General features: G+C 35.2%; 1 protein-coding gene across 1 annotated transcript in view; it reads right to left on the bottom strand.

Moving 5' to 3' along the window:
• LOC110095009 (histone-lysine N-methyltransferase ASHH3-like) overlaps positions 1 to 17975 on the bottom strand; it is a 46174-nt gene extending 28199 nt beyond the window's left edge. The window contains exons 1-8 of the mRNA XM_028697785.1: positions 17899 to 17975; positions 12678 to 12756; positions 12035 to 12113; positions 11698 to 11869; positions 11543 to 11623; positions 11176 to 11350; positions 7147 to 7174; positions 6886 to 6979 (exon numbers count right to left, since the gene is read on the bottom strand). Coding sequence (XP_028553618.1) covers positions 6886 to 6979; positions 7147 to 7174; positions 11176 to 11350; positions 11543 to 11623; positions 11698 to 11869; positions 12035 to 12113; positions 12678 to 12756; positions 17899 to 17975 — 785 coding nt within the window. The remainder of the gene's footprint in view (positions 1 to 6885; positions 6980 to 7146; positions 7175 to 11175; positions 11351 to 11542; positions 11624 to 11697; positions 11870 to 12034; positions 12114 to 12677; positions 12757 to 17898) is intronic.
• Between the last annotated feature and the right edge of the window lie 238 nt (positions 17976 to 18213).

Here is an 18213-nt window from a genome sequence, read left to right as displayed (position 1 = left end):
AAAGCTGTTGTTGCTCTTAGTCGTCGTATGATGACTACCATTGAGATGAGAGCTGAAGTTGTAGGATTTGACCAAATCAAAAGGGACTATTTGGAATGCCCTGACTTCAAAGAAACTTATTCTCTCCTGTCCATGGATAGCACACGCCTTGTGGATGATTTCCTTATGGAGGATGGTTATCTCTTCAAAGCTCAGAAGCTTTGCATCCCTAGTACCTCCCTTAGGGAATTTTTTGTTTGAGAACTCCATGCCGGAGGCCTCACTGGGCACTTCGGTCGGGATAAGAACATAGAAGCAATGGAGTATTGTTTCTTTTGGCCCAGTCTGAAGAGTGATGTCAGTAGAATAATTAGCATGTGTCACACGTGCCAACTGGCCAAGCAACGTAAACAAAACACTGGTCTCTACACCTCTATGCCTATCCCCAGTTGTCCTTGGACGGATGTTAGCATGGATTTTATCTTAGGCCTGCCCAAGACTATCCATAGGAATGACGCCATCTGTATTGTAGTCGATAGATTTTTCAAAATGTCCCATTTCCTACCTTGATCCAAGACATTCCATGCCTCCCACATTGCCTAACTTTATTTCAATAATGTCGTCCGCTTACATGGTTTACCCAAAATCATTATATCGGACAGGGATGTCAAGTTCACCAGTTATTTTTGGAAGACCTTTTGGATGAAAATGGACACTAAATTGCAATTCTTCATAGTCTTTCATCCACAAACTTATGATCAAACCGAGGTAGTTAATAGAAGCTTAGGCAATCTGTTACGATCCCTGGTAGGTGAGCATATTAAGGATTGGGACTCCATACTCCCTACAGATGAGTTCGCCTATGGTCTAAGTCCGTTTGAAATTGTTTATGGGTTTAAACCTAGACAGACGCTAGATCTCATACCCATATGCTTCAGGTATAGAGTTTCTGACTCTGCATCCTCATTTGCATTGCATATGCATGAACTTCACAAAGAGATTGCACGATAGATTGAAAAGAGTAATAATGATTATAAATTTTATGTTGATCTTAAGCGAAAATTTAAAACTTTTGAGGTTGGTGACTCCATGATGGTGCGGATTTGTCCGGAACGGTTCCCGCAAGAAACAGTTAAGAAATTATATGCTAAGAGTGCAGGACCATTCAATATATTTAAGAAAATTAACAATAATGCTTATGTAGTAGATCTGCCTGCAGAATTCAATATCAATCACTCCTTTAACATAGAAGATCTATTAGCATATGAAGGTCCTGATTTTAACCCATCAAATTCACTTCTATAGCAGCCTTGTGTGACCCCATCGTGTGAGAACCCAAACCTACCTGCACTTCCAAACATTCCCAAAACACCTATGGTAGAGAAGGTTGACACGATTCTGAGTGATGATATCATTTCCACAAGAGAAGGTGGACAACATAGGTATTTGATCATGTGGAGAGGCAAACCTGAGTCAGAGGACAACTTGTTGGATCGCGAGGAGCTACAACAGATTGACCCCGATGCATTGGAGATCTATGAGAGCATCCGGGACGCTTACTCGACGGAGTCGAATTTTTCCCCACCCTTGGAGAATGATGGAGACATCGGAGCATGAAAAGTTTATCAGAGGCGTGGTCGCCGATCTACGGCAACGATCGCGCCGATCTATGTTTGACTCCTCATATGTACCTATTCTATTTATTTGCTTTTGTATTTGTTTTAGTTTTATTTTCATTTTTACCCCTTAAGGGTTTGTCATGTGTAAGCCCAATGGGCTAAGTCGTCTTTTTATTTTCCTGTCCATTGTATGAGGCTATATATAGCCCTTATGTTTTCTTTTGAAGGTTAATGAATGAATTATGAAAATTTCTGCATATTGAGTTCTTGTGAGAGCTTGAGAGGTTTGGAGAGGGAAGCGGATCACCCACCAACCTTGGAAGAGTCCAAGTTCATGGCTAGTTTCTTCATATTTCTTTTCTTCCTTTTTCCTCCCTTCTCTTCCATCGCATGGTTCACCTACACCCTAAGTCATCGGCCACCTCCACAAAACTCTCACCACCGGCCAGCTACAAGCCCACCACCCTTGCCTTTTGGCTAGCACCCAAGCCCTCCATCCCCACCCGACCCCAAGCCACGGCCAAGCCACCTAGCCGCCGGCCCTTCTTCCCCTTGTATCCAAATTTACAATTCCCTCATTACTACTTTCCTATTCTACACTCTCTTTTGGGAAGGTTGCAATTTCAATCATTCAAAATCAAATTTGAATTTGAAACGTTTCCTAAAATAGAATCCTATTTTAGGAAATTTTCTAAAATCAAATTCAAATTTAATTTGAATTGGATTGAAATTAAATCCCATGTCTTAATTAGAGAATCATATTTAAGAAAGTAATAAATCTTTCTTAATTTCCCTACCAATGTCGTCGGCCCCTTCATGGTCCCCATTGAATTACTTTTTAAACTTCAAGCTCCTCTCTTGGAAATAATTCAAAACATTTCCCTCTCTTACCCGCCCCTACGCCTTTCCTAATCACACCTAAATCCTTTCCAAGTTAAAGGATTAATTAGGGAAACAATTGATTTCCCTCCACCTTCCTCCCTCTAAAATTTGAACCTATTTCTTTCCCAAGCCCCCCCTCCCCTCTTTGGTCGGCCACCTCTCTCCCTCTTCTCCACTTGAATACTTGAGAGAAATTTCTCTCTCAAGAAGAATCCTTAAGGGAAGCAAAGACCTTCGTCTCCAACACTTCAACCTTACGGAAACGATGTATGCTGATCCCGACCTTGACTCCGGCTTCGTCTACAACGAGCAAGGAAGCGTCGACATTCTCCGGTCAACCCGGAAATAGACAATTCCGCCGAAGAATACTTGGATCGTATCATCTTCACCTTGTCCGAAGCAATCGAAGAGCAGTTTGCCAACGTTCAGTGGCAAATCCCTTCCGTTCCACGATGAGGGTGAACTTTTTGCCCTATTCAAATTCTCTTATAATCCTCTGCTCTTGTAGGTTGCGATTCAAGCACAAGGAGTCATGCCAAGCTCTCTGCCTTCGCTTAGTAAACGTAGGATTTGAGTTTTGATTTTCTATGTTTTCTAATCTCATTGTTAACCTAGGAATTCTATTGAACATCTACTTAATTTGCAACGATTGATATTCTAATTACTTTGGTGATTCTAACTCTTAGCATGTGATTTGGCCTGAGCAAAGCCATCCCTCTTTTGTTTTCTATTATCGTTTAGTGGGTAACGTTCATAATTATTAATTGATAATCAAAACGTGCAAGTTCTTATGGCATTCATTTAAATCATACTTAGTCCTGCATCAATTAATCAAAGATGTCATTTGTGGGATTTGCAATATAGACGTCAGAAGGTTCGTGAGAAATCTCACAATGGTTTAGCTCTTACAAGTTGATTAAATGTATGTTCAAGTACTTACAAAATCCCAGAGAAATTTACAAACTTCAACATATGAACACTTCTTGCACATTGTAAATCACTTTTGTCGTGCCCTATAATTGAAAGAAAGGTGCATGAAATTTGGATGAATTGCAAGTTTATGAACATTCTTACATGCTTGGATTGCTCACACCATTTTATGTAGCCATTTCAACTTAAAAATAGCATGCATAAACTCACATAATTCCAAAAGGAGGGATTGGGTATAACATATGGGCCTTTGAGGGTCCATTGAATACCCCCAAATTTGCTTTACAAACATTTGAAATTAAATGAATATCTTCATGACCTTTGCAAGTTTTAAATGAACAACAATCCTAGCAAATAAGGGTGAGATCCTACATCCCATGTCAATTGTGCATGACATAAACATTAAGTGGGAAGCAATGTAACTCACAACACTTAAAGCCTAAATATTGGCATTTGATTTGGAATTAAATAACAACACTTAACTTAAGGATTGGTCGTAGGAAAAAGGTGTAAGGCACAACATGAATGCTCTTACATGCATTTGGGAGGTGTTAGATACTAATTCAACGACTCTACGCGCATCACCATCCCCTACGGGCTAACATATGAGAGCAACCCGTGACAAATCACCAGATTTTCATGGGTTTGCAAAGTGGACAGATATTTTGGGATTTTAGAAAACGAAATGCAAGGTTTTTATGGACTCAGGGAGTTTGGAGCGTCAACCACACATCAACAGCTTAAAGACCTAGGATTTTCTAAGTTTTAAGGGATTTTACCTCACCGGGTCAAGTCGCGGCGTGACCGGATATCCACTCGCCTTGCAAAGGCGAGAAACAGAGGAAAGGAAGGTGAGTTTGCAGTCCAAAAATGCTCCGAACCGCTATTTCCATTGTTTGAATGCTCTAAGATGTCATCTCCGCTGTCACAAGCTTGAAGAAGTTGAAGGGAGAGGAAGAAGAAGGTTCCTACATGCACCAAACTCCTCCACAGCCTTCCCACTCAACTTCAAGAACAACAGCAGGGAAGAAAGTCTAGACCGACACCTTGCTTCAGCCGAACACCCACGATAAATGGGAAAGACTTCTCAAGCAGTTCAACACTCGGGTCACTACCTCGATCATCCCATACCACACGTATGGAATATGCCGCTCAATTGTTTGATCTGATTCTCAGGCACACATGAACGTGAGCCGCCCAGTTTCTCTCTTGAATCGCAAGAAGGAGCAGCAACTCTTGGCACTCATCTCCCTCTAGATCAGGCTGATGCACGTAAGAGCCGAACACAGGCTCCCTCTGGCCTACCTCTATTTCGTCTGGGATAAGAACACGCACGAGCCAAAGATTCTCCCTCTCGACTCCGCTCCTTCCTCTCTTATGAATCGGATGCAAGAAACGAAAGTCGAGGTCGCACCTCCCTCTCTCATTTCGAGAAATTAGTAGGTTCGAAGTCCGGACGAGGAGAACCATCCGGATTTTCTGCGTATTTAATGAGTATTTACTGCGTATTTGCAAATACTCAATAAATACTCAGCAAATACTCAGTTGTGAGTATTACTGAGTTTTTGTAAGTATTTTTCGAGTATTTTGTAAGTATTTGTTGAGTATTTATTGATTTACTACGCATTTACTAACTATTTGCTTAGTATTTATAAATACTCAGCAAATACTTAGTAAATACGCAGCAATCCAGACGGTTCTTCCAGTCTGAACTCTTCACAGAATAATTTCTTCTCTTCTGGGCAAGCCGCTCCAAGGAAGAAGTTCCGCTCGACACCTCTGTCCGCACACAGCCGAAAGAGAAATTATTCTGTATGTACTCCGATCGCAGAGGACCGTTCGTATTTGTTGCATAATTACTGGGTATTTATAGATGCATAGCAAATACTCAACAAATCCTCAGTTGTGAGTATTTGTTGAGTATTTAGTGAGTAATTGATGAGTTTTTGCTGACTATTTATTGAGTAATTGCTGAATTTTGTTGATTTTCTATGTATTGAGTATTTACTGTGTATTTTTAAATACGTAGTAAATACTCAACAAATACGCAGCAATCTGGACGGTTCTTTGCGTTCGAAGTCCACACAGAATAATAAGACTCTCACTCTCGTTTTTGTTTGGCTCCGCCCCAGAAGCCAGAGCAGTAATAGCCAAAATGAAGAAGGAAACCTGCTCTCCGTCTCACACCCCACTCGACTGTACAAAACCGCATGAAACAGCAAGATGAATCCCCCAAGGCGCTTGATTTCGTCGAATTGGAATGATCTGCGTGCTATCCTTTGCCATACGGCATTTAACCGAAATACAGCACGCGCATGGAGCGATTTTCAACACAATTAGATCCATTGGATTGTTCTTATTTGGAAATGATTTGAATTGAGTTTAAAAGTTAATTGGAGCTTAACTTAGAAAAATTGGGCTGAAATTGAGCCTGAATCGAACTCGATTTAAAACGATTTGGGTCGATTCGAGTTAGATTTGGCTCGATCAAGTCAATTTGTCAAAATTGAGCTCGAATCGGTGCCGATTTGAGTTAATTTTGGGTTTGAAATGGCTCAATTTAATTGATCAGGTTCAATTGAACCCAATCGAATGCCATTCGACTCAATTTGGGTCAAGTCGAGACGAAAAAAATGTCAACAAAAATTTTGGCTTCTCTAACTCAAACTTTAAAACCACTTTGAGAAATAATTGCTACCCACTAAAATGAATGGGTGACTTGAAAAAGAGAGAATAAATGGTGCTTATAATATTTAATACATGAGCTCTCAATGGATATAAGTATATAACACTATCATAAAGCTTAATGACAACGATTTGGATAGCCCAAGGGAGTAAAGCAAGGAAGTCTCCATCTATGATAATATCTAAAGGTATAACGGGTATAATGGCATGAGATCTATGTCTTAATCAATACTAAAGGAAACAAAATGAGGCGATCTTGGTCCAAATATCTCCTACGATCAACAATGCAATGCAGCTCTAGTAAAGGTGGTGATGGCACTATAAGGAGGAAAAGTAGATTTTAAATGGAGGAAGATCCCTAACTCATTTTTCATACTACCCAGTGGGGTGGGTGTGGAGGGCAAAAGTTTTGCATAGTGAGGGTGGGGGAGGGAGCCAAAAGTATTGGTTAGTGGGCTGAAAGGTAACCCAGTTAAGAGATTGGTATGCTTGAAGACCACTATGCTCCAAACGCCTATGTTGAGTATAGGAAGACGAATCAAGGAAGGGATCCTCATGCAAATGTGTTAAGTTTCATACGGTCCACCAAGCAACTATGGGAAAAATGGGCATTTCATAAAATTAAATTGAAATCGCTATATATGTTTTCCTACTATTAGATCTATTTTAGCTTGAAGGAGCAGATGCAATACAATTACTATATCATGTAAACTGTGCAAACATAATAAGCCGAACCCATCCATTAAGTTCAATACTACTTCAGAATATGTGAATTAAAACATGAGCATACCTTTTATTCCGTGGGCACCAAATTCGCACGACTTCCCAAATACAATTTTGAGAAGTTGTCTTCTTTTTAAATGGAATAATACTCTCTGAATTTCCTGCATTACCATAAGTGGTTCAACTTCTTATGATGAAAGAACAGAAAAATAGAATTATTACAACCTTCTCAACCATAATAACTACGGTTAAGCTACAAATCATGCTCTTCAACAATGGATTTCGGTGGTGGAAACTTGCTCCTTTTAATTGGTGATGATTTACTTACCCATGCTAGATTTTCCACTCGCAAAATCCTGCAAGCAACATTGCCAGATTTGGTTCTTACACACTCCAGGGAGATCTCAAAATTGAGACAATTCAAGGAGAAAACATGGATGGATAAAAAAAAGAGTGGATGATCTTAACAACTGATATGATGACATCTAGAACGTATAAATGATTTTAAATTGTAATCAACTACACATTAGTCACATAATACTTCTACTTCTAAGTGGCAGAATGCCCCCAGATGCTTATTTGGAATGCATCATTGAAGACCAAACTTAATAATAAGCGAGTCATATCCCTCATTGGCACTTGGCGACCACAACCATAAATTTGTTGCATTAGCGTTCTATTTGTAACTCGTCCAAAGTTACTCCAAGATTACATTAGCTTGTCATTAAGTAGCTAGCTTGGTAGCAAATGCCGTAAGTCATCATTTTTCAGTAAACTTCAGAATAAGATCCACATTATTGCCCAAATAAGTTTAGACCAAGAGTACAATTGTCAACCCATGATTATATTATACACTTGCTCGAACTGTAGAACATAATTTATTGGTAAACTTCTGCAATAAGGAACTCAACGTGAACACAAAGTTACTTTAAACAGTAGTATCTCTGCTGAGATGATATTCGCCCATAGAAACTACCTATTAATGTGATTTGGCAATAAAGACCTCATTGAGCTAGATATCGGACTATACAAAATTATTAAATTAATTGCTCTATCACGTGTGCAATCTCTAAAACTTTAAAAGCTTTGTAAGAAAATTAAAATTATATTTACTAAATTCAAATAACATAGAACTGGATTTTGAACCAAGCTAATCAAATCACACGGCTACCATATGCTGACTGAACGTATCATGCATTTTGATACGTTAAAAAGCTAAACGAACTTGTAAAGAAAGTTGATTGATATGGGAGCATCCAAGCAAAAATTCAGGCAGGTCTTTCCTTATCAATGCAAGTACTCTAAACTAGTGAAGCATATAACCAACATAGTATTTGTTCTGGCACATCCAAATCACTAAAGGTTTAATGCATTTTAAAAAAAAATAATGTAGGATACGATTCGACACTTGTACACAAAGAAAACCTAAACCCTTATTTTTAAGGATAATTTTTTAATTAAGTAGAATTCATTACGAACAATCAGATTTGGTATACAATTAGAGTTTGATCATTCTGGTCTCAACTCTAAATTGAAATTTCAATATCAAATTGAGTTTACGTTGGAGTCAAGGAAAAAATGATCGATTTTGAATCAATTTTTTTGTTGATCTGAGCCAAGTTTCTTAGTTTTAAGAAATAATTTTGAAATTCCTTATGGTATATGGATAAGAATGCACTTAAATCAGTAAAAATACACAAACAAGTGTATTTTTATATGAATTGAGTTCAACGACTAATTTCTAGCGAGCAAATTTTTAGTAGAAGGAAAATTATTTTAATTGAGTTGATTGAAACTCAAGCTATTATTAAGAGAGTTTGGAGTTTCAAACAAAATTAAATGCCTACATGTAATAATTATGATTTATGTTTCTAATAAAACATTTCGTATCCCAATAAATGCATAAAAAGAGCTGAAAGCAATGAAAGACTAATCTGTCATATCGAGGTTCAATGATACCATACCTAGCCTGATTGTATATATGTATTTTTGAATAAAATTGAATTAATGACCGTTTGAGATATACATTTTGTAATATTTCCATACTAGAATTTTTCATAGGAATTATAACATGTTGCATTGTTGTATTGATACATGAATTATCCATAACATTTACTGTATAGTCACTCCTAAATTTTTCATTGTTCATACTTCCTCATCTCCTTTTCGTTTAAATTTTAATAGATAGGAGTTACACTACATATATATATATATATACATATATACATATATACATATATATATACATAACAACATCAAGCTTTTATCCCACTACGTGGGGTTGGCTAAATGAATCATTTTTCTCCTTTGTCCTGTAAAGAGTAAAATACTCGTTTAAATCTAATAAAGAAATGTCATTTCTAATATTTTCTAACCAAGTCTTTTTAAGTTAACCTCTATCTTTCTTAACATAGGCCAAATCTAATACATCTACTCTCCTAACAGGGTCATCAGAAGGCCGCCATTTTACATGACAAAACTATCTAAGGCAACTCTCTCTAATCTTATTTGTCACTGGAACTACTCCAACCTTTTCAAGGATATGCTTGTTTTGTATCCTGTCTCTAAGAGAAAAACCACTCATCCACCTGAGCATCCTCATCTAAGCAACTTTTAACTTAATATTATGCTTCTCTTTTATGGACAACATTCTACGCCATAAAGCATTGCAGGTCTCACCACCATTTTATAAAATTTTCCATTAAGTTTGAGTGGTACTTTTCTATCACTCAACAAACCCCGAAACATTCCTCCGCTTCAATCATCCAACTTGAATTCTACTAATAATAACCCCATCAATTTCACCATCACTCTGAACAATAGACCCAAGATATCTAAAATAAGTACACTTATTAATGACTTGGTCACTCAAAGTCACAAACCCCCCACTAGATCTATAACTACTAAAATTACACTCCATGTATTCGATTTTAGATCTACTTAAACGAAAACCTTTAGAATCTAAGGATGACCGTAATAATTCGAGTTTATCTTCAACTCCCTCTCTAGTCTTATCAACAAGAAAAATATCATCAGCAAAAAGCATATACCAAGGTACATCCTCTTGCAAATGTCTAGTGAAAACATCCATGAATAAAGCAAAAAGATAAGGGCTTAAGGCTAATCTTTGATGTAGTCCAACTGAAATACATAAATACTTGGTCAAACCATCTTGTATTTGAACACAAGTAATAGCTCTTGCATACATATCCCTAATGACTTGAATAGTTGAATATAAGCATTATTAACCCCTTTCTTTTCTAGAACTCTCCATAGCACTTCTCTTGGAACTTTATCATATGCTTTCTTAAAATCAATAAATATCATATATGTGTGTGTGTATATTTGGTATTTTGTGTTTTGTAGTCGGTCGTTGTTCGTACCTTTCTTTTGAGGATTAGAAAGTTTTATTTCTATAGTTGTTTCTTTCACTTTTCTTTTCACATGTAGTTGTTTCTACTTTGTTGATGTACTACTATTTGGGTTCATAATAATGAAATAAAACTTCTATTTATCTTTCGTTGTTTACTCTAATATGTTATGTTTATATTATTTGTATGTGAACTCTCCTTCTTGTGAATACAAAACAAATCTTCATATCCATACATTACCTCCTGTGTTACCAGAATGTATTACCTTCGGGACTCGGAGTGTGACAACGAATATGTAAAAATTCATCATAAAAATCTAACCACCATTTATGAATTAATTATAAGACTTATTTAGAGTTAAGTTACCAGAAAATCCAGGTGATTAACTAGAAATATGTTCAGATATACCCTACCTTCAGCTCTTCTTTGGTGTTAAAAAAATTATTCTAACTATTTCAAACTCGTCATCTTATACAGAAAAAAAAAAAAAAAAATTGATTTCTACCATAAAAGAGATGGCACTCTGAGGTCAGCTTAGCCAATTTTATAGATTAAAGGTTTTGTCCAAATGTTTGTGAACAAAATAGTTTTCCTGCATTTTTTTATCTAGGAAAAATTCTAACTGCAGGAGTTTCTATCCCCATGTATAAAATAAAAATTTCACAACGGCTGGGTGTTGATTGAGAACCATATCGTGATGATTGAGCCTCAACTAGAGGGCTACAATCAATAAAACCTCTATTATCCCTTCAACTTCCCAAAATCCATCTTCAGAAATCTTCGTTTGGAAAAATACCTAAAATCCTACTACTTTAGTAAATGGAAAATCACTTTAATAAGCAACAAATCTCCAATAACCAATTTGCTAAAAGAGAAAGTTCTGATGCATGCAAGCGGCGTATACAAAAAAGGCCAAGGTATTTTAGAATTTAGTTAGAAATGAAATCATTTTAAGTTCGTGTCATGCAATATAATAAAGGGCTTACATATTTTTCATGAAAAACTGCATTCTTAGTGGGAGATGTGGCTGCCATCTCATAAAGTACTAGCTGCAAAGCAGCATCTGAAGAGAATTTCAGCTTACTAGGTCTGTTTCCTAACTTTTGTCTGCAGCCCTTGGCACCACAGTAGCAATTTTGATCTGCTCCAAATTGTACAAACCTGTATATTATTTCAGGCTTATAGCTTTCTTAAGAAAATAGCAAGCAACAGGGAATGAGGAATCGCAGGCAATATAAAACAGAAATCAATGTGACGTTCGACAGGAAAACATAGTAAGCATATTCTGTTCATCAAAAAAAGAAGTGCTCTATAAAGTGGCAGACTTATTCTGCGGGACATTACAGAACATACTGATAATCATAAGTCAATTCCTCTCCCTTCTCTATGTCACGAGTTGCAAATATGCCAATTCGTGTCTCGCCATCAATTGTCCTATGAAAGAAATTACATAAGGATACTAATTACCATGAAAATTAACTGAGGAAACAAGGTTCATTTGTAATAACCATTTTTGCATCTCAGTATTAGGTTGGCAGCTGTGATTTATAAATCTAGATTTATTTCCTTTGTATGTGGCATCAATAACCATATCACGATTAATCTCGCAGAGATAGAAGTTAGTCTCCCCACAGTGCTTCATCTTCCAAAGCCTTTCCTCACATGTTTTGTCGTCAATAACTGAAAATGGAAGAAGAGGAGGGGAAGAAAGAGGTTAAAACATTGTTTTATAATTTTATTTCATAATGCGATTAGAAGGCAAAGATATATTTCTAAAGATCATGTTCATATGATAATTTTGCAATTAATCATCCACAGAAATGCATTTATAAAAGGAGGCATCACCTTCCCCAACATATTCAATCACAAAATCTCCTTGTCTCATGTCTTCATCTGTGACTAAGCCCGATCCGCATTTCTCAGTCTATACAAATTACGATTTTGTATCAATGTAAAATTACACCAAATTGTGCAGCTTGTAACTTCATTGAAATCGAAGGAAGAAAAGTGAGAAGCAATTTTTTATTTTATGCTAGAAATGGAAAACGGAGCTAAGAGAATAGCCTGAAGTAATCATTGAGTTGCTTTCAAAGGTAAAAAGGGCATAACATTTGCTAAGAAGAATATAAGGTAGAGGAGGCTTTCAATCGGAACAGACAAAACAAGACTATTTTTAAACCTAAATAGGTGAAATCCAAAAATTCCACAAGTACAACAGGTTAATGTATTAACCAGAACAAACTTAAAATGGAAGCCCATAGATGATAAAAGAAAATCTACACGTTGCATTCAACACTGGTAGAAACAATGGCATTACTTAGTTAACATAATAGAATTGATATTCAACACTACCATTCACCCAGGAGGCATTAATATTAAAGAAATAGGGGACAACAGAGTCAACAGCCATGGATCCTTTCATGCAAACGCATAGTAAAGAGATTTCTCTTAATAATTGATGTACTTGAAAGTTAACTTACTGACCAACAGTACCCTGATCAATTTTCCAGGAGGAATATGCTATCAAATACTGGAGAATAATTCCAGTGATACGCCAAAGGTTTGTCCTTCACAGTGTAAGAAACATGAAACTATGATGGTAGTTTTGCGACCCTTGGACTTCTCAAGATCTGCAGAGGGAGGCCCTTAAAGATAGAATCGACTTCTATAATTATTTTTTTCTAATTTATACTTTTCTTTGTATAAGCATGGGATCTCAGGTTTGTAAATAGGCTTTCTGTTGAAACTCAAAAGAATTAACAACTCTTCAATTGCATGTATAAGTACATTCATACAAACATTTAATAAAAATAGAACAGTTCTACTATTTAAAGGATATAGTTACTTCGCTTTACACATCTTATACATTACATTTGAAATTGTAGCAAGAAATTACTGCTAATTCAAAAAAAAGCTAGAAGCCCCTTTCCAGCAACTTAAATCTTATCCATTCAAATTTGATAATATAGGGTGAAATTTTGGCAAGAGTTAGACTCTGTCAGTATATATATATATATATATATATATCAAAGAAAGATTGATGCAGGAGAACTACGAAATGAGAAAAGACTGTGGCTCCCACTAACTGATCAAACAAGTCATCAATTCTTGGTAAGGGATACTTGTTCTTAATGGTAAGCTTGTTCAACTCCCTGTAATCAATACAGAGTCGCATGCTACCATCCTTCTTCTTTACAAAGAGAACTGGTGCTCCCCAAGGTAAAAAAATTATCTTTCTCTATGTAATTCTATTTTAACATTTACTAATTCACACAACCTTCAAACTTCTCTGTATAATTCTACTTTTACATTTACAAATTCATATAACCTTCAAATTTAAGATCACACCATTGATTGAAATCTACAACATACGAATTACATATCAATCGAGTTTCATCAAATTTCGAGATGATTTAACCATTCATCAAAGATATAAAAATTAAAAAATGTGATGATGAACAAACAATATATAGAGGCCCTATTAAAAATTTAGTTTGACCCATGTATTCCACCAATCAAAATTATCAAACATTATCAAGATATCATCAACAATCCATGGATTTGATTACAAGTCATATGAAGGTCTCTACAATTTGAAATATCAATTATATCATCATATGCAATTAAAAAAAAATAAAAATAAAAAAAATAAAAATCATATGCAATTAGACCCTTCCATTATGAAAATTTTAATTCATCAAATAAAAAAATCTTAAAGATAATCAAAGTTGCGCATATACCACCTATTTTAATGACTTTAAAGAGAATGTGCAGTTTTGATCTTCCATTTGAAGGTGATAACATCAAAATTCAATTGTGATAACCATGATTTGCACATCCTATAAATATATGTATATATTGCTTTCTTTCTTTCCATTTTTGCCCCTACTATGTCCCTGGATTGTAACCTAATGTTTAGGGCTATCCAAATTTCTCACTCAATTTGTAAGAGATTTTTTTTTACAATCTTTTCCAATGAAATGTGGTAACCATCACCTCTATGAACCATATCAAGTGAATGTTTTGTGTCCATCGAAGAATGTTTTAGTGCCTCAAAGACATCTACAAGACTCCAAAATCTTACGTGGGAAATGGCTTCATAAACTTTTTCAACCACTAAAGACAACTGAACCCACAAGATTCTTGTAGCACCTTGTGGTTCCTCCCTAAGTCTAAGTACACATGAAAGAATGAAGAATACATATTGTTAAAGAGGAGGTGCATAAGCGGATAAAGCATGCCAAATGCATCCATGTAGAAGATGCACTAGTTAGGGTAAGGTAGTTCAAGTGTGGCTAGGCTAGGTTGATTTAGTCTAAAAAGTTTTAAAAAATCTTATATATGCTACTATGATGCACTGAGTCACTGACACACCTCTTGAAGAGAGAATACAATGTAGGACACGACGGACACCTGTCTGATTAAAATAATGTTTAAATTTAACCCGAACGGCTGGGACACGTGTCAGACATGACTAGGAAATGTGTGTCCTAATGTTTTATGATAAAATTATTTTAAATTATAAAATTTTTATATTTTTTTATTTACTAAATCAAAGAAAACATCACATTCGCTCGAATATGCATTAATACGATTATTAAAAGGCATGATTATTAAAGAATGAATCTTTTTTTTTTAGAGGCAGTAATGATTATTGAAAACCTTTATGCCCACCGGTGTTTGCAATTTTTAGCAATATGGAATAAGAAGAATTTTGATTATGTCTGGAAAATCTTTATGTGCCTGCATTATTGTAATTCTAGTTGATGGAATTTGTTGAAATAGGTGAAAAGTTAGAATAATATAGAAAATATTTAGAACATAAAAGATTTAAAATTAACAGAATAAAGATTAATATATGATATTCAATGAACTATTATGGGAGAGAACTAGAGAAGTAAATAGATACATTTTTTGTGATTTAGATTAGAGGTTAAAGAAATATTATGGGAAAGAACTAGCGAACTAGAGAAGTAAATGGATACAAAGAAGAATCAACTTTCATTATATAATATCCAATGAACTACAACAAATCTTTCTCTTGATGAACCAAAATTGAAAGCAATAATATTCAATGATGATGATATTGAAGGCCAAAAACAAACCTCTGAAGTTAATCCTAGTAGTTGAAGCTTGAATGATTAAATGTTTAATGTTGTAGTAAATAGTTATTTGCTTATATTTTTGTGTTTGTACTAGATATTTTGTACTAAACATTTTATATTATAAGCTAAGCAAGTTATCATGCCATTCATTTATTATTGTTTGTCATTTCTGATATGATGTTATAGTAATATATATACACCAATGTTAAAATTGCATATTCGAGTATTGAGGCGTTTTTCATTCGTGAGGCGAGGCGTAAGCCTCAAGGCATTTTGAGGCGTAAGCCTCAAAATCAAAAGATTGTGTAAACATAAAATGATAAATTTGTTATATACTAATGAGTGAATTATATAAAACATAAAAAAGCAGAAGATATGAAGTGAAATCAAAATATCTCAATAATAAGACAACATGAAATATAGTTCAACTCAAAATTCTATTTTTCTAAAATCCCGGTATTCTTTTCATTAACATATACTTCTGATTTCCAAAAATAAATAGCAATGACATATCACATAAGAACTTATAAGTCATCAGCACTGTCATCACCAAGGGGTTCTTCATTTGAATCATCATTATGGTGAACTGCTCTCTCCCCTTCCTCCTCTCCTATAGTCTAATGTCGGGCATTTACTTCAAGATTTATGTAAGTTTTAATATATATAGTGTGAGGCGTAAGCCTCATGCCAGTGAGGCGAGGCAGGCCTCAAGGCAGGCTGCAACCAAGTTGAGGCGCAAGCCTCATAAAAAAAACTCGTGGCGTAAGCATTGAGGCATTTTATACTGGAATTGCGCAAAGGCGAGCCTCATATTGCGCGATTTTAAACCGTGATATACACAACATAAGAAAATGTAATGTCATATCCACGTCATACCCGTGTCCTATATTTTCACAAAAAGCCTTGTCTCGTGTTGGTGTCGTGTCTGTGTTCGTGCATCATAGATAAGCTATGACCATTTTTCATACTATAATCTAAATCCAACATGTCAATCATAAAATATCTATGTTTATAAACAATGTAATAAGATGGGACAAATATATTTATCATAAATAAAATTATTTAATAAACATCTCATACTTTTGTACTAAGAAATCATATTTATATAAAATACAGGTCCAGCGACAGATAAGATTAAGAGAGTCGTCTTAGATGGTTTGGTCACATAGATGGTTTGGTCACATAAAACGTCAACCTTCTGATGATCCTATTGGTACAACAGATGTATTAGATCTAGCATCTGTTAAGAAGGGTAAAGGTAGGCCTAAAAAGACTTGATTAAAAAATATTAAAATGACTTTTTTTATGAGAATTCGACACTTAATCGTACACAGTGGAGAAAAAGGATTCATGTAGCAACCACATGTAGTGGGATGAAGGCGTATTGTTGTTGTGTAGAAAAAAAATTTGTGTTATGATATATTGATGCAAAATGCATGAGGATGGGATTAAAAACCTCAGACTTACATTGAGTATAATATTGCATATGATATATGCACTAATCTCAACACAAATCCAAGGGCTATGAAGCCCACATCTTAATGTGTTTTGCAACATAATATTTTGACACAATTTTTTTTCCTTGAAATGTAGTCATTAACATATAAAAGTTAACTAAACAATAGTTAAATTTTCAATGATTATCTATATAATACATAATAAGTTATGAAAATATTAAGTATATTAATAATAGTACATATTAATGTAACATACATAACTAACTACATTTAGATAATACATATTAATGTAGCATACATAACCTACTACATTTAGTACATGTACGGTACTTATGATAAATAAATAAATTAAAAATAATTTATTATTGACACAATAAAATAATTCAAATTAAAATAATAAATTACATTAAACAAATTATTATTATTATATTAATAAATAGACTTTAAATCAATTATATTTATATTATATGAAAGTAAACAATATTATGACCATTTATTTTTTGTGTCTATTTGAAATATTTTTTTTTAAACAATTAAAATAAGGATTATTACACAAATACCATGAATTCAACCTTATTAAAAACTTCCACCCATACAAAAATAACAAACTATCAAACCCATGTATTTGTACAATGCACAATCAAATCATTCAGAGTAAGTTTTGATATTTGGGTTGGAGTTTAACAAATAGAGATAGAAGAGTGTTAATTTTAAATGTTAGAGGAGCATACATGAAACTGTCTAAAAAAATAAAGGTATCGTAAGAAATACTAGCTCTATCGTACATAATGTATATAAGAATCTACAAAACATTAAGCTATTCACCATTAAATATTTGATCTTATTTTATAAAAGTAATTTTATCAACATGTATATTGCTTTCAATAAAAATTATGTAAGGATATCTAGATCAACGATTAAAAAGGCGGAAGAGGCGTACGCACTAAGGCGCGACTTAAGGCGAGGCGAAGCATTTGCGCGTTGAGGCTTACGCCTCGTTGGATTCGGCAGAGAGTGCGCTTATTTCGCACGAGGCGTAGGCTTCGGTTCGTAACGCCTCGAAGCGAAACGAGGCACCGCTTCGATTTGTAAGTATATAGACCGAGCGGTGAGAGTCGTATAAGAGTCGAGTATTAGGGTAACATACCTGCTTCTGCTTCGGGTGAGAACTGAAAGGCGAACTCCGCCAACTTGGACGACCACAGTTCGGTCGAGTTCGAACATAGCTGGAGGCGATCGAAGGTAACGATTTATTTATTCTTCTTCTCTTGCTTCTCGTAATCTTCCCGTCATTTGCTTCATCTCTCGCTTCTTCTCCAGCTTCTTGTAATCGAAGGTTCTTTTTTCACGGCTAGGTAACGATCTTTCTTCCCGTTATTTGCTTCATGTCTCGCTTCATCAGATTGTACATGCTCGGTACCGCTCAGTACATGCTCGGTACTGCTCAGTACATGCTCGGTAC

The sequence above is a fragment of the Dendrobium catenatum genome, unplaced genomic scaffold (assembly GCF_001605985.2).
Source record: "Dendrobium catenatum unplaced genomic scaffold, ASM160598v2 fragScaff_scaffold_997, whole genome shotgun sequence".
Classification (NCBI taxonomy): domain Eukaryota; kingdom Viridiplantae; phylum Streptophyta; class Magnoliopsida; order Asparagales; family Orchidaceae; genus Dendrobium; species Dendrobium catenatum.
This window is presented reverse-complemented; position numbering and strand designations above follow the sequence as displayed.